Below are 26,377 nucleotides of genomic sequence, written 5' to 3' on the forward strand. Positions count from 1 at the left end.
CCCCCCTTCTTCGTCTCTTTTCCAAGGTGAGAAGTCCCGGTCTTTTTAATCTCTCCTTGCACAGAAGCTGTTTCATACCCCGAGTTGTTCCCCCCCCTCCCTTTTCTAAACCTTTTCCAATTCCAATATATGTTTTTTGAGATGGGGCAATCACATCTGCACGCAGTATTCAAGATGTGGGCGAACCATGGATTTATATAGAGGCAATATAACACAGTAACTCCTCACTTAAAATCATCCCGGTTAACGTTGTTCTTCTGCTGATCAATTAGGGAACATGCTCGTTTAAAGTTGCGCAATGCTCCCTTGTAATGTCGTTTGGCAACCGCCTGCTTTGTTCACTGCTTGCAGGAAGAGCAGCCCGTTGCAGCTAGCTGGTGGGGGCTTGGAACCAGGGTGGACCGGAAGCCCCCTTATCAGCTCTATGTTCCCCTAAATTCCCTGTGCATCAGCTACCCAGCAGGCTACCAATTACTGGCAGTTCAGCTGTCCCTCCCCCCACTGCCATGTGCTGCTCCTGCCCTCTGCCTTGGAGCTGCTCCCTGAGAGTTCTGCTTGCTGTGTGGGGTGAGAGGGGGAAGAAGGGGGCTGTCAGGGTCTTCCCCTCCCCCCTGCTCCTGCACCTGCACCCCACTTACCCCATCTTCCATAGAGCAGGGGGGACACATGACAAGGCTCAGGATGGAGGGAGTTTCCTGGCAGCAGCTGCGGTCTCAGCTTGCTGATCTAATTAACAAGGCAGTGTACTTAAGAGTGGGGTCAGCATACTTAAAGGGGAAATGCACATCTCTCTCTCTCACACACACAGTGTGTGTCTCTGTCTGCCATGCTGTCTCCCCCCCCTCCATTCCTGCTGCCTTGTAGAGTGTGAGGCTACATTAACAACGAGTTAACCCTTGAGGGCTCAGACAATTGCTAGTTCATCATTTAGCAGTAAGGCATTCCCTGGGAAACATCCCACCCTCTGACTTCACCACCTCAACCAAGCTTCACAATCATCATCGCTGTGTACCAGAATTAAATTATCTGTTTAAAACTTATACTGTGTGTGTGTGTATGTGTGTGTAGATATAGTCTTTTGTCTGGTGAAAAAAATTTCCCTGGAACCTAACCCCCTCATTTACATTAATTCTTATGGGGAAATTGGATTCACTTAACGTCATTTTGCTTAAATGTGCATTTTTTCAGGAACATAACTACAATGTTAAGTGAGGAGTTACTGTATTTTCTGTCTTATTATCTATCCCTTTTTTAATGATTCCCAGCATTCTGTTCGCTTTTTCACTGCCTCTGCGTGGATGTTTCCTGAGAACTATGCACAATGACTCCAAGATCCCTCTCTTGAGTGGAAACTGCTAATTTAGACCCCATAATTTTATATGTGTAGTTGGGATTATGTTTTCCAATGGGCTGCAATATGTGTTATCTTAACATCTAGTACTGCTGAGATCCTGCATTCAGTAATATCCCTGCCCTTCCTGTTCCCTTTCTCCGCTGAACCCCACCAGCCAATGCTTACTGTTCCCAGCTTCCCCAGGACTCTCTCATTGTCTCTGGACCTCTGTCAGCAAGAAGCAGTGCCAAGAAGACTTGCCCTCTGTCTGGAGTCTTTGATTTCTGGGACATGGATTTACTTTCTCTGTGTTTTAGGAGCCTCTTTGAAATTGAGTGTCTGTGACATTAACCAGAGTACAATCTGGACAGTTGAACAGCTGTGTCCCCTCAGTTCCCCAAGCTGGGGTGCCTTTTACACTGCTTTACTGTGAGAAAAGCCACTCCGGGGCAGTTAACACACAGGCCTGGTCTACACTATGAATTTAGGTCGACTTTAGCAGCGTTAAATCGAATTAAGCCTGGACACGTTCAAACGACGAAGCCCTTTCTTTCGACTTAAAGGGCCCTTTAAACCGGTTTCTTTACTCCACCTCCGACGAGGGGATTAGCAATAAAATCGGCCTTAGCGGGTCGGAATTGGGGTAGTGTGGACAGAATTCGACGTTATTGGCCTCCGGGAGCTATCCCACAGTGCTTCATTGTGACCGCTCTGGACAGCACTCTCAACTCAGATGCACTGACCAGGTAGATAGGAAAAGCCCCGCGAACGTTTGAATTTCATTTCCTGTTTGCTCAGCGTGGAGAGCACAGGTGACCATGCAGAGCTGATCAGCACAGGTAACCGTGATGGAGTCCCAGGATCGCAAAAGAGCTCCATCATGGACCGAACGGGAGGTACGGGATCTGCTCGCCATATGGGGAGATGAATCAGTGCTAGCTGAACTCCGTAGCAGTAAACGAAATGGCAAAATATTAGAAAAGGTCTCCAAGGCCATGAAGGACAGAGGCCATAACAGGGACGCACAGCAGTGCCGCGTGAAAATTAAGGAGCTAAGGCAAGCCTACCACAAAGCCAGAGAGGCAAACGGAAGGTCTGGGGCAGAGCCGCAAACATGCCGCTTCTACGCGGAGCTGCATGCCATGCTAGGGGGTGCAGCCACCACTACCCCAACCGTGTGCTATGACTCCCTCACTGGAGAAACACACAGGGAAGTGGGTTCGGGGTACGAGGAAGATGAGGATGAAGATAATGTAGATAGCTCACAGCAGCAAGGAAGCGGAGAAACCGGTTTCCCCAACAGCCAGGATATGTTTATCACCCTGGACCTGGAACAGTAACCCCCGAACTCACCCAAGGCATGCTCCCAGACTCTGAGGGTACACAGGGGACCTCTGGTGAGTGTACCTTTGTAAATATTACACATGGTTTCAAAGCAAGTGTGTTTAATGATTAATTTGCCCTGGCAATCGCGGCCAGTACAGCTACTGGAAAAGTCTGTTAACGTGTATGGGGATGGAGCGGAAATCCTCCAGGGACATCTCCAGAAAGCTCTCCTTCATGTACTCCCAAAGCCTTTGCAAAAGGTTTCTGGGGAGGGCTGCCTTATCCCGTCCGCCATGGTAGGACACTTTACCACGCCAGGCCAGTAGCACGTAGTCTGGAATCATTGCATAACAAAGCATGGCAGCGTATGGTCCCGGTGTTTGCTGGCATGCAGACAACATCCATTCCTTATCGCTCTTCGTTATCCTCAGGAGAGTGGTGATATTCACGGTCACCTGGTTGAAATGGGGCGATTTTATTAAGGGGACATTCAGAGGTGCCCCTTCCTGCTCTGCTGAACAGAAATGTTCCCCGCTGTTAGCCACGCGGTGGGGGGGAGGGGTGAAGTGATCATCCCCGATAATTGGGTGTGGGGGGGAGGGGGGTTAGTTGGGTTTGTGCTGCATGTTAACCCGGAAACCGCAGCCCCTCCTTTTACATTGCAAACCCATTTTAAATGGCCAACCCAACGGGTGCTTGGTATGGGAAATGAGGACGCTACTGTTTGAAACCATTCCCACATGTTAAGAAGGTTAAAAAAGCCAAAAGACTGTGGCTTACCATGGCTGCCTGCAAGCCGAAATCTGTTGCCTGGCACTGCGTGAGTGATCTCTCACACCAAACCGGCAGGCCCTCAATATAAGAAGAAAAATGCGGCCTTGTAACGAAAGCACATGTGCTGTGTAATGTGAACAGCAAAATTTAACGTGAAAGAGTGTACCCAATGTTCTCTAAAATGTCTTTTTTAACCACCTCTCCCTTCTCCTCCACCAGCTGCAAATGTTTCTCCTTCACAGAGGCTAGTGAAGATTAGAAGGAGAAAACGGCGGACTCGGGATGATATGTTCACGGAGCTCCAGATGTCCTCCCACGCTGAAAGAGCACAGCAGAATGCGTGGAGGCAGTCAATGTCAGACTACAGAAAAGCACAGTATGAACGAGAGGAGAGGTGGCGGGCTGAATCGCGGGATGAACAGAGCAAGTGGCGGGCTGAAGATGATAGGTGGCGTCAGCTTGCAGACAGAGGGCAAGAGTCGATGCTCCGGCTGCTGGAGCATCAAACTGATATGCTCCAGCGTATGGTTGAGCTGCAGGAAAGGCAGCAGGAGCAGAGACCGCCGCTACAGCCCGTGTGTAACCAACAGCCCTCCTCCCCAAGTTCCATAGCCTCCTCACCCAGACGCCCAAGAACACGGTGCGGGGACCTCCGGCCACCCAGTCACTCCACCCCAGATGATTGCCCGAGCATCAGAAGGCTGGCCTTCAATAAGAGTTAAAGTTTTAAACTGCAGTGTGTCCTTTTCCTTCCCTCCTCCCCCACCCATCCGGGGCTACCTTGGCAATTATTCCCCTAGTTGTGTGATGAATTAATAAAGAATGCATGAATGTGAAGTAACAATGACTTTATTGCCTCTGCAAGTGGTGCTCGAAGGGGGGAGGGGAGGGTGGGGTGGTTGGTTTACAGGGAAGTAGAGTGAACTGGGTGGGGGGGGGGCGGAGGGTTCATCAAGGAGAAACAAACAGAAATGTCACACCGTAGCCTGGCCAGTCACAAAACTCGTTTTCAAAGCTTCTCTCATGCGCACCGCGCCCTGCTGTGCTCTTCTAACCGCCCTGGTGTCTGGCTGCGCGTAATCAGCGGCCAGGCGATTTGCCTCAACCTCCCACTCCGCCATAAATGTCTCCCCCTTACTCTCACAGATATTGTGGAGCGCACAGCAAGCAGCAATAACACTGGGGATATTCTTTTCGCTGAGGTCTGAGCGAGTCAGTAAGCTGCGCCAGCACGCTTTTAAACGTCCAAATGCACATTCCACCACCATTCGGCACTTGCTCAGCCTGTAGTTGAACAGGTCCTGACTACTGTCCAGGCTGCCTGTGTACGGCTTCATGAGCCATGGCATTAAGGGGTAGGCTGGGTCCCCAAGGATCACGATAGGCATTTCAACATCCCCAACGGTTATTTTCTGGTCCGGGAAGAAAGTCCCTTCCTCTAGCTTTCGAAACACACCAGAGTGCCTGAAGACGCGAGCATCATGTACCTTTCCCGGCCATCCCACGTTGCTGTTGGTGAAACGTCCCTTGTGATCCACCAGGGCTTGCAGCAGCATTGAAAAGTATCCCTTGCAGTTTATATACTCGGTGGCTTGGTGCTCTGGTGACAAGATAGGGATATGGGTTCAGTCTATCGCCCCACCGCAGTTTGGGAATCCCATTGCAGCAAAGCCATCCACTATGGCCTGCACGTTTCCCAGAGCCACTACCCTTGATATCACCAGGTCTTTGATTGCCCTGGCAACTTGGATCACAGCAGCCCCCACAGTAGATTTGCCTACTCTAAATTGATTCCCGACTGACCGGTAGCTGTCTGGAGTTGCAAGCTTCCACAGGGCTATCGCCACTCGCTTCTCAACTGTGAGGGCTGCTCTCATCCTGGTATTCTGGCACTTCAGGGCAGGGGAAAGCAACTCACAAAGTTCCATGAAAGTGCCCTTACGCATGCGAAAGTTTCGCAGCCACTCGGAATCGTCCCACACCTGCAGCACGATGCGGTCCCACCAGTCTGTGCTTGTTTCCCGGGCCCAGAATCGGCGTTCCAGGTCACAAACCTGCCCCAGTAACACCATGATTTCCACATTGCTGGGGCCTGTGCCTTGTGAGAGGTCTATGTCCATGTCAATTTCCTCATCACTCTCGTTGCCGCGCTGCAATCGCCTCCTCGGCTGATCCTGGTTTTGCTTTGGCATGTCCTGGCTCTGCATATACTCCAGGACAATGCGCGTGGTGTTCATAGTGCTCATAATTGCCGCGGTGATCTGAGCGGGCTCCATGATCCCAGTGCTAGCTATGGCGCCTGGTCTGAAAAAAGGCGTGAAACTAGTATCTGACGGACGGAGGGAGGGAGGGAGGGAGGGGCGAATGACAGGTACAGGTACAGGGAATTAAAATCAACAAAGGTGGCTGTGCATCAGGGAGAAACACAAACAACTGTCACACAGAATGCCCCCCCCCCCCCAAAGATTGAACTCAAAACCCTGGGTTTAGCAGGCTGTTGATTTCACAGAGGGAGGGGGAAGCAAATGAATACAGAACAAATCTATTTTTTACATCTTAAGCTGGCAGATGACGGTGCAGCATGACTGATAGCCCTTGGCATCTTCTGGGTGCTTGGCAGAAAATATTGGGCGCTTGGCAGAAAATAGCATACTACGACTGATAGCCATCATCGTCAAGACAGTTCGATAGGACTGAGCATGTCTGCCCAGGTGCCCATGATTGACAGCCACTGCAGTACAATGACGACGGATACCAATCGTAATATACCATCTTCTACCAAAAGGCAAGGGGCTGCTGCTGTGTGCAATGCAGCCCCACGTCTGCCAGCACCCAGATCGCCGATGAAGGCTACCAGTCATACTGCACCGTCTACTGCCAAAAGGCAATTAGCTGCTGCTGTGTAGCAATGCAGTACCACGTCTGCCGGCACCCAGAGGACATATGGTGACGCTGAGCTGAGCTGAGCGGGCTTCATGCTTTCTGTGGTATGTTGTCTGCACAGGTAACCCAGGTAAAAAGGCGCGAATCGATTGTCTACCGTTGCTCTGATGGAGGGGGAGGTGCCTGACGACATGTACCCAGAACCCCCCACGACACTGTTTTGCATCATTCAGGCGTTGGGATCTCAACCCAGAATTCCAATGGGCGGCGGAGACTGCGGGAACTGTGGGATAGGTAGCCACAGTGCAACGCTCCGGAAGTCGACGCTAGCCTCGGTACTGTGGACGCGGTACGCCAACTTAATGCACTTAGAGCATTTTATGTGGGGGGACTCACAATCGGCTGTATACAACCGATTTCTATAAAACCGGCTTCTATAAATTCGACCTAATTTCGTAGTGTAGACATACCCACAGTCTCCAGCATGTAACTTGCTCCCAGCAACACAGTATTGAGTGCTGCTAGTCAGCGACTCCCGAATTACAGTACCCCACAGGAGAACCCCAGAAAATTCTCTGGTCCTAGACTTCCCCCAGAAATGTGCATCTTGCATTGTCCAGCACACTACTGAACAACGCAAGCTCATATGAAGTCTGTCATTTCATTAGTGGGAAATGACATGCACCAGCCCTGTTATCCCAAATGGAGATTCCAACACACTTTAATCCAAACACACCGGTTTTATAAAACAATGAAACAAAATTGTTAACTACCGGGGGAAAAAAGATTTTTAAGTGACCACAGGTAATGAGGCATAAAAGTCAGAATTGTTTACAAAAGAAACGCAAGATAAAACACAAACTAACATCTAACTTAACAATCAAAAATGGATTCAAAGCAAATGTTTCTCTCACCCTATGCTGCGACAGGCTGGCTTTCCTTTCAGCCACCCCTGCCACCCAAGTTCAGTTCTTTAGGAGTTGTCATGAGCAGAGGGAAATGCTCAAGCATTTTCCTCACCTCATTTTATAATTCAGTCCTTTGTACTAGAAACAACTTCAGTTCTCAGCTGAGTCATGGTGACAGGCTGTCTGTTGTAGATAGAAGCCTCAAGTGGTCCCTATGAAGGAATGTAAATGTCTTCTTCACACCTTCCCCCTGCCGCAGAATGGCTATTTGACCAGCTGTTTGCGTTGCTCTCTCTGAAGAACTGGTCTGTGGGTGTTCCCCAGAATTGTAACTTTTTCAGTAATATCATACAGTAAAATCTGATAACTTTACATACAGTGTTGCTACACATTTTAACAAGAGGATAATATTCAGTAGATTATGTGATTTCAAATGGTACCTCAGAAGCAATACTATGTATAAAATTGATCATAATTTTGTAGAAGAGTGAACATAGGGGTACAGACTGGCAGTGTCTGTCTGTCTGCATGTTCCCAGCAGATATGTGGGTATTTTAATCCCTCATAAGCAGAGTGTTTTGCATCTTCAAGGTCCTATAGAGTTGGTCCTGGGAATTCACTGGTTTACTAAGTGTGACACTGTGTGGAATTGAGACACTTTCTATTATTATTATTTTATTATTAATACCAATGTGATAAAATTGCAATGAATTGTGCTAGATATGCCATGTAAGGTGTCAGTGAAAATGTTATGATTTTCCAAGTATGATAAGTTTGTTTCTGTTTGTATCACCTTTGTATTGTGAGTTATAGATATGTAGGGTATATCTGTATTTCCAGACTTGTGCAGTGTTTCTGGCTGACACCCCCAGACATATTGGCATCAGCACTGCCTAGCCTGTTTGATGACCCATCCAGGGTCATCAGCTGTACAATGAGCCCATGGAAAGGACCAAGAGAATACACCTATTGAGTCAGCAAGACATGCTGGGGTATGCCTGTGTACTGAGAACTCCAGTTTTTCCATGCCATGTGCTGTGAAGCTTGTGTTTGGGACACAGGAAGTACAGGCCACATGGCAAAAGGAGTGTAAAGGGCACCTGCATCATCTCCATTTTGTCTTCAATCCCTCTTCCTACCTCTGGAGCAACTTCTCTACAAACTGAAGCCTTGAATAAAGGACTAAATGACCCATCCAAGCTGTGGATGTCTTCCAGACAGGCTTTCAAGCCAGCAACTCACCAATACTGCTAAGAACCCAGTATAGATTTCAGAATGTATCGGACCACCTTCCCATTTAACTTCTTTCTCTCTTTTCTTTCTTTCTTCTAAACCTTTAGTTTAGATGCAAAAGGATTGGCTAGGAGCATGGTATTTTGGGTAAGATCCAAACCTGTAGTGACTTGGTACTGTGGCTGACCCTTTGGGGTAAGAAGAACATTTTGTCTATGTGCACAGAGATTTTAAATAACCTCCCACTGTACTGGATCTAGGTGCTGATTGGGAGTCAGAGAACTGGAATGCAATAAAGGGGGCTGTGAGATTTCTTTTTTCAGCTTCTCGATAACCAGTGTGGATGATCAGAAGCACAGTTTGTGACTGGTCAGTGACTTCAACTTCAGTATCAGAGGGGTAGCCGTGTTAGTCTGGATCTGTAAAAAGCAATGGAGTCCTGTGGCACCTTTAAGACTAACAGATGTATTGGAGCATAAGCTGCGTCTGACGAAGTCGGTATTCACCCACGAAAGCTTATGCTCCAATACATCTGTTAGTCTTAAAGGTGCCACAGGACTCTCTGTTGCTTTCAACTTCAGTGTTAACCACCAGTTTTGGGAGCATCTGCTCTCCCTTTTTCAGCCTACCCTGACCTTGGCATTTTTAGTCAGGACTGCCCCAGGCACACCAGGTCACACTAAGCATTGAAGTTAAATTAATAGAATGTTTTTTTATGACCAAGTCTTATGAAATCAACTTAACTCCTTTGTTCTTTCATCTGAGCAGGGTTTCCAGTTTCCCAACCTAATATGATGTTCCAGCTGCAACAAGGGGAAGAGTCATGGGTTCCAGACCTCCAGGGTTCAGAGGAAAGAGAGATCCTGAGAGCTTCCTGCACAGGTGAGAAAACATTAAAGCAACTCAGAATCTGTAAGTGCCTGAAGGAAACATCTGGGATGCCCTACAAAGACCTTGGGAGGTCTCTCGGTTCATTATTGTTCCTACCAGGGGTCGTATCCTTGGGGTAATTATAGCTCATGGTTTCCTGTAGATCCTAGCAGACACCAGGCAGTAGCTTGCTCACTTCCCCCTGTGAATTTGGATGGGATGTGAAGCTGAATTGATCCTCCTCCTCTCCCCTATTTGGGGCAAGAGTTTGGGGGAGTTCAGTTCGTGATTTTTATTTGACCTCTCTCCAACACTTGTTTTGGTTTGGCCTTCGCCTTTCCATCCCTGTTTGAGGTTTCTGTCTCTATCACAGCAGGTGATGCAATGCTTTGTGAGAAGGAGGAGCAGAATTCTCAGCAGGAAAATGTTGAGCAAGTGGAAAAACACAGAGCATTATCGCAAAGATCGAAAAGGAATGTGTCCAGGGATTATGAGCAGGGAAAATCCTGTGAAATTCAGCACAGACCAGAAACAGAGCAGAGAAACCAGCCAGGGGAGAAAGCGGGTAAATTTATTTCCTGTTGGGGAACTCAAAAGGGCCTCAAGGAAACCATAGCACAGCAGGAAATCCTCAGGAGAAAGAGAAAAAATACATGCACTGAGTGTGGGAAAAACTTCATTCACAAATCAAGCCTTTCTGTTCATCTGAGAATCCACACGGGGGAGAGGCCCTACGAATGCCATGAGTGTGGAAAATGCTTCACTAGCAGCTCATACCTTTCTAAACATCAGAGAATCCACACAGATGACAGGCCCTACGAATGCAGAGAGTGTGGGAAAAGATTCACTCGCAGATCAGGCCTTTTTCAACATCAGAGAATCCACACAAGGGAGAGGCCCTATGAATGCAGTGAGTGTGGGAAAACCTTCAATCGCAACTCGCATCTTCTTAGTCATCAGAGAATCCACACAGGAGAGAGGCCCTACAGATGCAGTGAGTGTGGGAAAAACTTCACTCAAAGATCAAGCCTTTCTCACCATCAGAAAATCCACACAGGGGAGAGGCCCTACAAATGCAGTGAATGTGGGGAAAGCTTCACTCAAAGATCAAGCCTTTCTCACCATCAGAAAATCCACACAGGAGAGAGGCCCTATGAATGTGGTGAGTGTGGAAAATGCTTCACTAGCAGCTCAGCCCTTTCTATTCATCAGAGAATCCACACAGGGGAGAGGCCCTACAAATGCAGTGAGTGTGGGGAAAGCTTCACTCACAGATCAGGCCTTTTTCACCATCAGAGAATCCACACAGGGGAGAGGCCCTATGAATGTCATGAGTGTGGGAAAACCTTCAATCGCAGCTCGCACCTTATTAGTCATCAGAAAATCCACACAGGGGAGAGGCCCTATAAATGCAGAGAGTGTGGGAAAAACTTCATTCACAGATCAGCTCTTTCTGTTCATCAGAGAATCCACACAGGGGAAAGGCCCTATAAATGCAGTGAGTGTGGGAAAACCTTCAGTCAATGCTCAAGCCTTATTAGTCATCAGAGTATCCACACAGGAGAGAGGCCCTATGAATGCAGCGAGTGTGGGAAAAACTTCACTCGCAGATCAGCCCTTTGTGAACATCAGAGACTCCACACAGGGGAGAGGCCCTATGAATGCAGTGAGTGTGGAAAAAGCTTCACTCAAAGATCAGCCCTTTCTGTTCATCAAAGAATCCACACAGGTGAGAGGCCCTACAAATGCAGTGAGTGTGGAAAATGCTTCACTAGCAGCTCAGACCTTTCTAAACATCAGCGAGTCCACACAGGGGAGAGGCCCTATGAATGCAGTGAGTGTGGGAATACTTTCTCTTGGCACTCAGCCCATGTTAGCCATCAGAGAATCTGCAAGGGAGATCAACACCATAAAAACCTGTAGGGCTATCAATACCTTTTTTTTCTTTAATACTTTTCCTGATTCCCACATACTAACTTTTAAAGCTGTTTGAACTGTTTTCAGTACTGTTAACCCTCAGCTTGTCCAGGTGAGTGGCCCATTTTTGCCTTCTGCAGTTCGCCCTCTCTTGAGGTGGACCTATTTGTCCTTTGTATTGTCCCACGAGTAATTTGAGTGTACTCTTCCTATCAGGAACCAGGGAGCATCACATTTATACCATTCCTCCTATTGCAAAGTTATTGTTAGTCACCAATGATGCAGATTTTATCATTGCCAGTTGTTCTCATGTTGCCCTGGGTTTTGCTAAAGAGCAGCTATTATTGGGAATTTTTCAAATTATATGTAAATGAAGAGCAGGGGCAGCCTCTCTGACACTGGAAGGAGACAGAGTAACTCAGAGATTATCTTCTTCCCCATCACTGCAGAACTCTTACCTTTTGCCTGAGCCATGTAGAGTTTATATTCATCACATTCTATCCATCTACTTCTCAAACTGTCATGTGATGAAGCATTCTCCATTGTCTATGCTTGGAGATGATGCTTTGACTTCTTTAATCCTATATCAGAGTCATTATGACTGGAGATGAAAGTGTCAAAGACCTGGGACGGGAATTCAAATGGATCCCAAACACAGTGTGGTTATTTGGAGTTTAAATCCCAAGTTCCATCTATTGGTAAAGCCACTTCTGGCAAGGGGGCTGTTTCCCCCTCATTATGGGGATGCTCGGATACTAAAAAAAATTCTAAATAACATAACTGACTATTGAGACAGTGCTGAGTGAAGCAGGTTTGAATGAATCAGAGGAGAATGTGATGGGAGAATCTCATGTCCTGATTCTGAAAACTCAGATGTAACCTGCTCTGGAATTTCACTTGACACTTCCATTGTCATGTATTCTATCTCTCTCTGATGTGGGTTTCTATCTTTCCTGAAGGCTGTTTGGTCGCCCAATTGGATATTAGTTCAGTTTCATAGGATGTAGCTCAGATTTATTGGAGAATTTAAGACCAATGACCCTTTGCTAAAGTCATCATTTCTCACTTCAGCTTTGCTTTTTCTCCATCCCTCCTTGATGACATGGAGAAAGCTCTGTCAACAGGAGAGAACTCTCCAATTTACTGGATATGCTAACAAAGAAACAGTAGTGATTTAAAATCTCCATTCGGAAATGGTGAACAACAGCAGAACCCCAACTAACTGAAGGAAGTGTATATGAGCACAGTGTAGTTCACTTGTTTAAGGCAATATTGTCTCAGATGATCTGGGGAGCGAATTCCATATTAAGTGATTTTGAAGTAGGGAAAATGCCCATGATTTGGTTCCCAAAGCATTTGTAACCCAGGCCCTACAGAAGGTCTGTCCTAGCTAATCCTATGGTATGGGAAATGCTGCCCTTCATGGCACAGATGTTGAGGAAATAGAAATGGGGTTTGTGTTGAATTTACCATTTGTAGGTGCTAAAAACGTCTATAAAATGAAATCAGTGTTGAAAATGTAATAGCTTCAGAAAAATAGATATTCTTGAATAGAAACTCCAGCTCTGGTAACTAATGGAAATTCTGATCCAGGCCTGTATCCAGTCCCTTGCCTGGACCTCTGCCACCGAATTAAAGAAAAGCTGGGCATGTTTCGGGAAGCCATTTCTTACTAACACTGCTGAGATTTTGAGTGGTTTTGTAAAGGATTCTACTTCAGAGAAGTGTAAATTTACCCTAACCAAGGCCAAAGATTTGGAAAGAACTGGGGTTGAAAGAGTCCACACCCAGTTCTTGGCTTCCACCCCAGTAAAGGAAGCTATAGTGACCAATGACCCAAGGAAAATTGTTTGTACCACTCCACTTCCTAGTTCAGTGTCACTGATTACACTTCCAAAGGATGCCAGGGTTAGATCGGGAACAAACATCCTTTATCGTTTGGATCCAAAGAGAGAGTGCTTCATAGGACATTCCTTCCCCGTGGATCCCAAACTGGCTGCCTGATTGGGTAACAAGGACTTTCAGGCTGTAGAAATGATGGTAACCAATGAGGCAACGAATGTGTCAGGCTCCAATTTCAGACTTCCGGATACTCGCATATTGAGTCCTCATTCCATGGTTTTTTCTCTGATGCTATGGCTACACAATAAAGCTGATGCACCAATGTAGCTGCGCCACTGTATTTTTTATTATTATTAATGGAGATATCCCATCTCCTAGAACTGGAAGGGACCTTGAAAGGTCATTGAGTCTAGCCCCCTGCCTTCACTAGCAGGACCAAGTACTGATTTTGCCCCAGATTCCTAAATGGCCCCCTCAAGGATTGAGCTCACAACCCTGGGTTTAGGAGGCCAATGCTCAAACCACTGAGCTATCCCTCCCCCACTCCTATTACAGATGCTCTCACCCAATGGGAGAGATCTCTCCCATCGGACTTCATTAGTCCAGTCCCCGCAATCGGTGGTGGCTATGTTGCTCTCCTGCTGATGTAGCACTGTCTACACAGGGGGTTAGGGCTGTTTAACTACGTAGCTCAGCAGTGTGGATTTTTTACACCCCCGAGCAATATAGTTATACCGATCAATGTCTTTAGTGTAGACCAGACTGTTTTCTCTTCTGTTTTATGCATTTACATCACTTCTCCTCTACCTCCTACTACTTTGAAAGATTAAAACATGTGATGCAAACACTCCCACATAGGAGACCCCTTCCACCAACACACATGGCAGAAGAACCAGAGATATATGAACTCACAGAAGTGGTTGAGACCTACGTTGGGACAAACCACAACTTGAGCCAAGGTTCAGATGTTGGCAATGGGGATTAAAAGAAAACTAACATATGTGACCAGAATTTGTGATCTTTGAATATGTTGTTGTTACTAATGAAAATGAAATTATAGGTGAAGTTATTGGTTAAAGAGTAACAGACTAATTTGTGTGATAATCTGAATTATTTTGGAAAACTGAAAGTTGTTTTTTTTGTTTTGTTACTTGTACAGGAAATGATGGCTAATATTGAAAAGTTAATTTGATTTAATTTATCCCCTTTAGTGTAAGGAGTTCTTATAGAAAACTTCCCTCCGAAGGTTGGGGTGGGAGAATGTGTGTGAGAAATAGTGTATAAGAGAATATTGGCCCAGTATAGATTTTAATTTTTTGTATTTCAAATAGAACTTATTTTGCTTAGCTTCAGAGTCAATTTCTATAAAAAGGAAAACTACCCGAGGAGATAAGTTGTATAACTTTTTACCCACTTAGCCTGTAAGGGTCACTGACTTCCCTACTTCTCTAATTTGCAAAGGAAAGGCATGACATCGGTCATAGGATGTGTCCAGCAGGTAGGAAAGTTGCAATCATCAATATCAAGGAAAAGGCTGAAGTCTATTGCCATTCATATCAAAAAGCCATCTAAAGGCTGGTCTTTGCTGAAAAGCTATGTTGTCATAGCCACATCTCTCAGGGGTGTGAAAAATCCACTTCACTGAGAGAAGTAGTTAATGTGACCTGAGCCCCACTGTAGACAGTGTTAGGTTGTCAGAAAAATATTTCCAGTGTTGGAAGCGTAGACATAGCCTTAGACAATTGATCCCCTATGGCAGAGGTGGGCAAACTACGGCTCATTAGACCATCCTGCCTGGCCCTTGAGCTCCCAGCCAGGGAGGCTAGCCCCCATCCCATCCCTGCTGTCCGCCCTCCCCGGCAGCCACGCCGCCATGCCAGCAGTGCGGCTGTGAGCTCCTGCTGCTCTGAGCACCATGGTGGGGGGAGGGGGTGGATAAGGGGCAGGGGGTTCCAGGGGGCAGTCAGTGGACAGGGAGCAGGGGGCGGTTGGATGGGGTGGAGGTTTGGGGGGGGGGCGGTCAGGGGACAGAGAATAGGTGGGGTTGGATAGGACATGGGAGTCCTGGGGGGCTGTCAGGGGGCGGGGCTGTCGATAGGGGTTGGGGCATTCTGGGGACAGGGAGCAGGGTGGGTTGGATAGGGGGTGGTGTCCTTGGGGTGTGGTTTGGGGTATGGGGTCCTTGGAGAGGGCAGTCAGGGGACAAGGATCGGGGGGGTTGGATGGGTCAGGGGTTCTGTGGGGGACAGTCAGGGGGCAGGAAGTGGGAGGGGGCGGATAGGAGTAGGGGCCAGGCTGTTTGGGGAGGCACAGCCTTCCCTACCCGGCCCTCCATACAGTTTCACACTTCGATGTGGCCCTATGGGAATCAAGTCATGACATCAATTCCAATTTTGACCTTTCTCCCTGTATGTGATAGTGCTCCTAGTATGGAGGACTGAGCCAGTTATCAGATAACCTGGTTCCTCAACTGTAGCTACAGCTCTTCATACCCATCAGTCCAAAGAGAGAAATGAAGCGTTCCAACCATTGTCATTTTAGTACCTTATTGTTCCTTTCTATATTTTTTGTTCTGGCCTTTCTATTATATCAGGATGTGACTGTATAGCTCAGTGCATGTGTGACAAAAGCTCATTGGTGCCAATTGGCAAAGGGGTCACTGTTATTCACAAGTAACTCCTGTCTCAGACCTGACAAACTCGCCACACCTAGTACACTGATTTTTATTATATTTATCCAGAAAGCGTAGCAGTGAGATTTCTACTGAAAGCTTGTAAATTATTGTTACGCCTAGTCACTGCGAGAGGTGTGTACGAGTCATACTGAAGGAGTAATGTAAGTACATGGAAAATTATGCCCATATGGTATTGTCATGAAAATGTGTCACCCCAATCATTGGTCTTGGTGGGGACGGTCCATTCCAGTGGGAGGGAATTGTCACCCGTCCCTTGCTAGCCAGCTATGCGATGTGTTGCTCCATTGTCAACCTTTGCACCAACCCAGAAAAGCCGACAGAAAACTATCAAAGACAAATTATAAACATCAAAACCCTGTGGAAGTGAAAAGGACAATATGACAATGAGGAGATCGTCCTTTCTGTGAATAAAGACAAAAGACTGAATCAGTTTATAACAGGGTGGAGAAAACCACTCTGGGTCCATTCACCAAGGAGATCCCTAACAACCAGTGATGCTTCATCAAAGGCAATCACTGCAATAGACTGAAGTGTGAGGTGAGAATCTACTTAGATAGGGAAAGATAACTATTAAAAAGTGTAGGTTGCATTTTGTAATTATGTTCTGTTGGGTAACGGTTGGTTTCCATCATACATGTTTGTTTCTGTTTAAATCTCTATCCCTTTTTAAATAAATTTCCATTTGTTCGATAAGTGTACTGAAGTGCTGTGTGTGAAACAGGAGCAGTGGTCTACAGTAAAACTGGTAACCTGGGATATACCATTGCTTCAGGAAAAGAGGATCTGGGATTTCTCTGAGTATCTGGTGATCGGGGCTGGACGCCAGAGGGGGACACATTGAAGGAACTCAGGGCTTAGGGTGCCTCTATTGTCGACTGGCAGGGCTGCTGTAGCTCAGAGGAGGGTGCTTGAGTGCCTGACAGGCTGGGTGAGTTTGGTCGCTAACATCCAGCTGCCAAATGCAAAAGTCCCTCTTCCTAGTGGCAGGTGGCAACAAGGAGACTCACAGCCCTCAGCACCCTGAGAAGGGTCACAATGTGCATCTATGTTGATCCACCTGTCATGTCCACACCGGGATGGCACCCTATAGCATAGTTCCCTGAATGAAAATAGACCTAAAACTCTGCCCCTGAAATCATGGAACATGTGATCTTTGCTCTGTGAAGGCATGTAAAGAATCCAAGCGCTGGAGGATAGGGATTGGGTCCAGAGTGACCTAAACAAATTGGAGGATTGGGCCAAAAGAAATCTGAGGTTCAACAATGACAAGTGCAGAGTCCTGCACTTAGGAAGGAAGAATCCCATGCACTGCTACAGGCTGGGGCCTGACTGGCTAAGCAGCAGTTCTGCAGAAAAGGACCTGGGAATTACTGTAGATGAGAAGCTGGATCAGAGTCAACAGTGTGCCTTTGTTGCCAAGAAGGCTAACGGCATATGGTGCTGCATTAGGGCGTTGCCAGCAGATTGAGAGAAGTGATTATTTCCCTTCTATTTGGCACAGGTGAGGCCACATCTGGAGTATTGCATCCAATTTTCGGGCCCCCCACTACAGAAGGCATGTGGACAAATTGGAGAGATTCCAGCAGAGGACAACGAAAATGATTATGGGGTTGGGGCACATGATTTATGAGTAGAGACTGAGGGAACTGGGCTTGTTTAGTCTGCAGAAGAAAAGAGTGAGGGGAGATTTGATAGCAGCCTTCAACTACCTGAAGGGGGGTTCCAAAGAGGATGGAGCTTGGCTGTTCTCAGTGGTGGCAGATGACAGAACAAGAATTAATGGTTTCAAGTTGCAGTGGTGGAGGTCTAGGTTGGATATTTGGAAACACTATTTCACTAGGAGGGTGGTGAAGCACTGGAATGGGTTCCCTAGGGAGGTGGTGGAATCTCCATCCTTAGAGGTTTTTAAGACCTGGCTTGACAAAGCCCGGGCTGGGATGATTTAGTTGGGGTTGGTCCTGCCTTGAGCGGGGAGCTGGACTAGATGACCTCCTGAGGTCTCTTCCAACCCTAAACTTCTATGATTATAGGCCACTGGATGCTCTGGAAACAGGAGGGCTCTGAATGTAACACCTAACTACCATGGCCTGTGTGGGGTTGTAGCTCCATGGTAGAGCACATTTTTTCATATATAAGGCCCTGGATTGAATCCCCATCATCTCCAGGTTCTCCTTTTGCCCTGCTGCTTTGCTCATGCCCAGCTTTTCTCCTCCTACTCTAACCTACTAAGCCCTTCTCTCCTCCCACAGCCAGGAATACAACCCAGGAGTCCTGGCTCCCAGCCCCCCACTCTAACCCACTAGACCCCACTCCCTGTGACAAAGAAGAAGCTCAGAGACCCCTGTGCTGTCCCCTCACCTCCCTGCCTGTGTTGCACTTGAAACCCAATGGGGTTTCCCTGGGCAGTTTGAATCTTGCTCCCAGGAAGGGTGTAATTTGAGGTGCAGGTTCCAAATAGTGCAGTTAACCAGCCAGAAGGGGCAGCAGGTATCGGTGTAGGAGCCATTGAAATAATCATAGCAACGTACTTCAGGGAAATATTTATTAATGATGTGTCAGTGAAAGGTCAGAATCTGATAGTGTTAGTGCCACAGTAGAGGGTGCTGTGATGGTTTTAAATTTGTCATCCAAACCTAGCCACCACTTAGCAGATGTTTTAACCTCTTCTTCTCTTACCATTGCTCATTATCAGAGAAGGGGAGTGAGACCTAGTGACTGAAGGAAACATTTCTTTGCTCCTTGCTTGGCTCTGTCAGTCATTTGGGAAACAAACTCACCCACCACCCAATTTCTCTCCTGGCTTCAATGGGCAGAAAGTGCTCAGCTGTCAGTGGGACTTGGGGAGCTCAGGACATTACTGGGAGCTGGGACCCCAGACTCATTCCCCATCCAGCTCCACCCCATCCTGTGCACTCCAAACCTTCACCTGTATGATTCCTGCTGCAGCTCAAATGCCCCAAGACCTGCCCCCACTCCCTCTCCCTCTCCTACATTCCCATCTGGACCCACAATGCCCCTCACAATAATAGGCATCACAGAAACCTGGTGGACTGAGAGCAATCAATGGGACACAATCATTCCGGGGTACAAAATATATCGGAAGGACAGAACAGGTCGTACCGGGGGGGTGGGGGGGGAGGAGTGGCACTATATGTGAAAGAAAACGTAGAATCAAATGAAGTAAAAATCTTAAGTGAATCCACATGTTCCATAGAATCTCTATGGATAGAAATTTCATGCTCTAGTAAAAATATAACATTAGGGATCTATTATCGACCACCTGACCAGGACAGTAATAGTGATGATGAAATGCTAAGGGAAATTAGAGAGGCTATCAAAATTAAGAACCCAATAATAGTGGGGGATTTCAATTATCCCCATATTGACTGGGAACATTTCACTTCAGGACGAAATGCAGAGATAAAATTTCTCGATACTTTAAATGACTGCTTCATGGAGCAGCTGGTACGGGAACCCACAAGGGGAGAGGCGACTCTAGATTTAATCCTGAGTGGAGCGCAGGAGCTGGTCCAAGAGGTAACTATAGCGGGACCGCTTGGAAATAGTGACCATAATACAATAGCATTCAACATCCCTGTGGTGGGAAGAACACCTTAACTGCCCAACACTGTGGCCTTTAATTTCAAAAGGGGGAACTATACAAAAATGAGGGGGTTAGTTAGACAAAAGTTAAAAGGTACAGTGACTAAAGTGAAATCCCTGCAAGTTGCGTGGGCCCTTTTTAAAGACACCATAATAGAGGCTCAACTTCAATGTATACCCCAAATTAAGAAAAACAGTAAAAGAACTAAAAAAGAGCCACCGTGGCTTAACAACCATGTAAAAGAAGCAGTGAGAGATAAAAAGACTTCCTTTAAAAAGTGGAAGTCAAATCCTAGTGAGGCAAATAGAAAGGAGCACAAACACTGCCAACTTAAGTGCAAGAGTGTAATAAGAAAAGCCAAAGAGGAGTTTGAAGAACGGCTAGCCAAAAACTCCAAAGGTAATAACAAAATGTTTTTTAAGTACATCAGAAGCAGGAAACCTGCTAAACAACCAGTGGGGCCCCTTGACGATGAAAATACAAAAGGAGCGCTTAAAGATGATAAAGTCATTGCGGAGAAACTAAATGGATTCTTTGCTTCAGTCTTCACGGCTGAGGATGTTAGGGAGATTCCCAAACCTGAGCTGGCTTTTGTAGGTGACAAATCTGAGGAACTGTCACAGATTGAAGTATCACTAGAGGAGGTTTTGGAATTAATTGATAAACTCAACATTAACAAGTCACCGGGACCAGATGGCATTCACCCAAGAGTTCTGAAAGAACTCAAATGTGAAGTTGCGGAACTATTAACTAAGCTTTGTAACCTGTCCTTTAAATCGGCTTCGGTACCCAATGACTGGAAGTTAGCTAATGTAACGCCAATATTTAAAAAGGGCTCTAGGGGTGATCCCGGCAATTACAGACCGGTAAGTCTAACGTCGGTACCGGGCAAATTAGTTGAAACAATAGTAAAGAACAAAATTGTCAGACACATAGAAAAACATAAACTCTTGAGCAATAGTCAACATGGTTTCTGTAAAGGGAAATTGTGTCTTACTAATCTATTAGAGTTCTTTGAAGGGGTCAACAAACATGTGGACAAGGGGGATCCGGTGGACATAGTGTACTTAGATTTCCAGAAAGCCTTTGACAAGGTCCCTCACCAAAGGCTCTTACGTAAATTAAGCTGTCATGGGATAAAAGGGAAGGTCCTTTCATGGATTGAGAACTGGTTAAAGGACAGGGAACAAAGGGTAGGAATTAATGGTAAATTCTCAGAATGGAGAGGGGTAACTAGTGGTGTTCCCCAAGGGTCAGTCCTAGGACCAATCCTATTCAATTTATTCATAAATGATCTGGAGAAAGGGGTAAACAGTGAGGTGGCAAAGTTTGCAGATGATACTAAACTACTCAAGATAGTTAAGACCAAAGCAGATTGTGAAGAACTTCAAAAAGATCTCACAAAACTAAGTGACTGGGCAGCAAAATGGCAAATGAAATTTAATGTGGATAAATGTAAAGTAATGCACATTGGAAAAAATAACCCCAACTATACATACAACATGATGGGGGCTAATTTAGCTACAACGAGTCAGGAAAAAGATCTTGGCGTCATCGTGGATAGTTCTCTAAAGATGTCCACGCAGTGTGCAGAGGCGGTCAAAAAAGCAAACAGGATGTTAGGAATCATTAAAAAGGGGATAGAGAATAAGACTGAGAATATATTATTGCCCTTATATAAATCCATGGTACGCCCACATCTCGAATACTGTGTACAGATGTGGTCTCCTCACCTCAAAAAAGATATTCTAGCACTAGAAAAGGTTCAGAAAAGAGCAACTAAAATGATTAAGGGTTTAGAGAGGGTCCCATATGAGGAAAGATTAAAGAGGCTAGGACTCTTCAGTTTGGAAAAGAGAAGACTAAGGGGGGACATGATAGAGGTATATAAAATCATGAGTGATGTGGAGAAAGTGGATAAGGAAAAGTTATTTACTTATTCCCATAATACAAGAACTAGGGGTCACCAAATGAAATTAATAGGCAGCAGGTTTAAAACAAATAAAAGGAAGTTCTTCACGCAGCGCACAGTCAACTTGTGGAACTCCTTACCTGAGGAGGTTGTGAAGGCTAGGACTATAACAATGTTTAAAAGGGGACTGGATAAATTCATGGTGGCTAAGTCCATAAATGACTATTAGCCAGGATGGGTAAGAATGTTGTCCCTAGCCTCTGTTCGTCAGAGGATGGAGATGGATGGCAGGAGAGAGATCACTTGATCATTGCCTGTTAGGTTCACTCCCTCTGGGGCACCTGGCATTGGCCACTGTCGGTAGACAGATACTGGGCTAGATGGACCTTTGGTCTGACCCAGTACGGCCTTTCTTATGTTCTTATGTTCTCACACACTTTCTAAGAACAGAAGAACGGCCATCCTGGGTCAGACCAATGGGGCTAGTGGGGGTTGGCCTGTGGCCCAGGACTCCAGGTGGTAGGGGCCGGTACTCATGACGCAGAGTGCTCTGGATGCTGGGGTCCGTGCCTCTGGTGCTCTGGGCGCTGGGGGCTACGATGCCCGCCTGGCACTCAGGGTGTGGGAGCCGGTGCTCTGGGCACTGGAGCCGCAGGGAGCTGCACTACCCACCCACCCGGCACTCCGGGTGCTGGGGCCACCGGGGGCCATGCCACCTGCCTACCCGGCATTTCCTCTAATTTGTGAGAGTGGATCTCAAATTGCTCATATTTGCATCCTTTTCTTTTTAATCATTAATCACAGCTATCAAATTTCAGATTTTGCTCTTTCCTGTATAATTATCATATACTGATTTTTTAAAAATCTTTTCAGGTTTGAGGTGTTCCCTCGGTTTTTAATTGCAGCCCTTCTTTTCTGGAGGGAATCCACGCTAATTAGGCCTCGGCTGAAGTATTATGTCCTGTTCTGCACACCACATTTCAGGAAAGATGTGGACAAATTGGAGAAAGTCTAGAGAAGAGCAACAAAAATGATTAAAGGTCTACAAAATGTGAACTATGAGGAAAGATTGAAAAAAAATTGGGTGTGTTTAGTCTGGAGAAGAGATCACTGAGAGGGGACATGATAGTTTTCAAGTACATAAAAGGTTGTTACAAGGAGGAAGGAGACACATTATTCTTAATCTGAGGATAGGACAAGAAGCAATGGGGGGAGGGATAGCTCAGTGGTTTGAGCATTGGCTTGCTAAACCCAGAGTTGTGAGTTCAATCCTTGAGAGGGCTACTTAGGGATCTGGGGCAAAATCAGCACTTGGTCCTGCTAGTGAAGGTAGGGGGCTGGACTTGATGACCTTTCAAGGTCCCTTCCAGTTCTAGGAGATGGGATATCTCCATTAATTTAATTTAATTTAATTTAAATTGCAGCAAGGGTGGTTTATGTTGGACATTAGGAAAAACTTCCTAACTGTCAGGGTGTTTAAGTACTGGAGTAAATTTCCCAGGAGGTTGTGGAATCTCTGTCAGTGGAGGTTTTTAAGAGCAGGTTAGACAAACACCTGTCAATGATGGTCTAGATTATACTTATGAGTGCAGGGGGCTGGACTAGATGACCTCTCAAGGTCCCTTACAGTCCTATGATTCTATGATTTTGCATATTGGAGGTTGCATGGGGGATGAAATTCCCCACCACCACCACACTCTTTCTGATCAGAACCATGGTCCCATTAATTCTGTATTAACAGTGTGAGTGAGGGGAGAGCCAGGCTCTGGGACTGAACACTGGGAGCTGATAGGTTGCATATTTGGGATTAAATATAACAGTTGTATTTGAGAAGCATTGCATGAGATTCCTTTTATAACATTTACATGGGATATGGCAGGAAGCCTACACAGTGATAGTTTACACCAGGGGTCGGCAACGTTCGGCACGCGGCTCGCCAGGGTAAGCAAGAGAGAGTCCTTGCTGCCAACAGCTCACAGGCAAAATAGACGAAGTGTGGGAGGGTGGCTCCCATTTTATAGATGGGGAAACTGAGCCCAAAGATGTGATGTAATTTGTCCATGTTTGCACAGAGAATAATGGGGCCAAACTGGGAACTGAATCCATATTTTATGAGTCATTGCCTGGCCCTTAACCACAAGCCAAGTTTTGTCGATTGCATGGCAGAGGCCTCAATGGGAAGTTGCAGAATCTCCTTCATTGGAGGATTTTAAGGGGTTATGCAAACACCTGTCAGGTCTGGCCTAGGGATACTTGGTCCTGACTCGCTGTTTTGCATAGTGTCACTTTGCACTCTGATGCATTGTTTCGTGTTGTATCATTTTTGCACTGCCTTGTGTTGCATTGGTTTGAGCTGAGCTCTTTTGCAGTGCGTCATTTTGCCCTATGGCACGTTCATTTGACCTGTGCTGAATTGTAGGGCTTTGCACTCCTACATATTGTCACTTTGCGTTGTGGAATGTCATTTCATGCTGAATTGTTAGATGTTATATTGCGGTGCTTTCACTTTTGTTGTTTTTTATATTCTAGTGCTATGGCATAGAATTATAGAGATGTGCGGTTGCAAGGGACCTGGAGAGGTCATCAAGTCCAGCCCTCTCTGCTGAGGCAGGGCCAAGCAGAGGTGATGCGTCGGGAGGGCATGTGGGGTCAAGTGCCCTCAACAGTTGGCCCAGGCACAGAGCACAAGGTGGGAGCCAGAGCCAGAGCAGATTGTCTATGGGAGCAAGTATATGCAGACTATCCGTGACAGAGATTTGTTCAACTTGTTCTTAAAAACCTCCAAGGACAGAGACTCCACAGACACCCTTGGGAGCCTATTCCAGAGCTTAACTACCCTTATAGTTAGAAAGCTTTCCCCAATATCTAACGGGAACCTCCCTGGCTGCAGATTAAGCCCATTACTTCGTGTCCTACCGTCAGTGGACATGGAGAACAATTGATATTGTCCTATTTATAATGACCAAACTTTTCTCTCTGCAATCATCCGTTAAATGCTTATTATCCCCTCTCTTGCCTGGGGTAGAATTAAAGAGGAGAAAATCCTCTCTCAACTCTCATTGGAGGATGCAAATGTCTGTTTGTTCTTTCTTCATGTTTTATTGAAGCTCAGAGAGAGGAAGAGACATTACCTGCCTAAGATTGTAGAGAGGACAGAGAGTTTATTTCATTTTGGGCTCTGACTGTAAGGGTATGTCTACACTACGAAATTAGGTCGAATTTATAGAAGCCGGTTTTATAGAAATCGGTTTTATACAGTCGATTGAGTGTCCCCCCACATAAAATGCTCTAAGTGCATTAAGTCGGCTGACTGCGTCCACAGTACCAAGGCTAGTGTCGACTTCCGGAGCATTGCACTGTGGGTAGCTATCCCACAGTTCCCGCAGTCTCTGCCACCCATTGGAATTCTGGGTTGAGATCCCAATGCCTGATGATGCAAAAACAGTGTCGCAGGGGGTTCTGGGTACATGTTGTCAGGCCCCTCCCCTTCCATCAGAGCAACGGCAGACAATCGATTCGCACCTTTTTACCTGGGTTACCTGTGCAGACAACATACCACGGCAAGCATGTAGCCCGCTCAGCTCAGCTCAGCTCACCGTCACCATATGTCATCTGGGTGCCGGCAGACGTGGTACTGCATTGCTACACAGCAGCAGCTAATTGCCTTTTGGCAGTAGACGGTGCAGTATGACTGGTAGCCGTCATCGGCTATCTGGGTGCTGGCAGAAGTGGGGCTGCATTGCTATACAGCAGCAGCTCCTTGCCTTTTGGCAGTAGATGGTGTATTACGACTGGTATCCATTGTCGTCGTATTCCTCAGTGAGTTCGGTCATAGGCACCTGGGCAGACATGTTTTGTCTCCTGGAGACTCAGTCCTGCCAGCAGTCCTATTGAACCATCTTGACGATGATGGCTAGCAGTCGTAATACAGCATCTTCTGCCAAGCACCCAGAAGATGCCAATGGCTATCAGTCATGCTGCACCGTCTGCTGCCAGCCTAAGATGTAAAAGATAGATGGACCAGATTTGTTCTGTATTCATTTGCTTCCCCCTCCCTCCGTGAAATCAACGGCCTGCTAAACCCAGGGTTTTGAGTTCAATCTTTGGGGGGGCCATTCTGTGTGACAGTTGTTTGTGTTTCTCCCTGATGCACAGCCACCTTTGTTGATTTTAATTCCCTGTAAGCCATGTCGTCATTCGCCCCTCCCTCCCTCCCTCCATCAGACAATAGTTTCATGCCTTTTTTCAGCCCAGACACCATAGCACTGGGATCATGGAGCCCGCTCAGATCACCGCGGCAATTATGAGCACTATGAACACCACATGCATTGTCCTGGAGTATATGCAGAGCCAGAACATGCCGAAGGAAAACCAGGCGAGGAGGCGATTGCAGCGATTGCAGTGCGGCGACGAGAGTGATGAGGAAATTGACATGGACATAGACCTCTCACAAAGTACAGGCCCCAGCAATGTGCAAATCATGGTGTTACTGGGGGAGGTTCATGGCGTGGAATGCCGATTCTGGGCCCGGGAAACAAGCACAGACTGGTGGGACTGCATCATAGACTATCAGGGTTGGAAGGGACCTCAGGAGGTCATCTAGTCCAACCCCCTGCTCGAAGCAGGACCAATTCCCAACTAAATCATCCCAGCCAGGGCTTTGTCAAGCCGGGCCTTAAAAACCTCCAAGGAAGGAGATTCCACCACCTCCCTAGGTAAAGCATTCCAGTGCTTCACCACCCTCCTAGTGAAATAGTGTTTCCTAATATCCTACCTAGACCTCCCCCACTGCAACTTGAGACCATTGCTCCTTGTTCTGTCAACTGCCACCACTGAGAACAGCCAAGCTCCATCCTCTTTGGAACCCCCCTTCAGGTAGTTGAAAGCAGCTATCAAATCCCCCCTCATTCTTCTCTTCTGGAGACTAAACAATCCCAGTTCCCTCAGCCTCTCCTCATAAGTCATGTGCTCCAGACCCCTAATCATTTTTGTTGCCCTCCGCTGGACTCTTTCCAATATTTCCACATCCTTCTTGTAGTGTGGGGCCCAAAACTGGACACAGTACTCCAGATGAGGCCTC

The 26,377-nt window shown here is 46.6% G+C and overlaps 1 protein-coding gene across 1 annotated transcript in view; it reads left to right on the forward strand.

Moving 5' to 3' along the window:
• LOC135889511 (zinc finger protein OZF-like) overlaps positions 1-11,250 on the forward strand; it is a 19,543-nt gene extending 8,293 nt beyond the window's left edge. The window contains exons 3-4 of the mRNA XM_065417378.1: positions 9,701-10,307; positions 10,476-11,250. Coding sequence (XP_065273450.1) covers positions 9,701-10,307; positions 10,476-11,250 — 1,382 coding nt within the window. The remainder of the gene's footprint in view (positions 1-9,700; positions 10,308-10,475) is intronic.
• Positions 11,251-26,377: the final 15,127 nt, after the last annotated feature.

The sequence above is a fragment of the Emys orbicularis genome, chromosome 15 (assembly GCF_028017835.1).
Source record: "Emys orbicularis isolate rEmyOrb1 chromosome 15, rEmyOrb1.hap1, whole genome shotgun sequence".
NCBI lineage: Eukaryota > Metazoa > Chordata > Testudines > Emydidae > Emys > Emys orbicularis.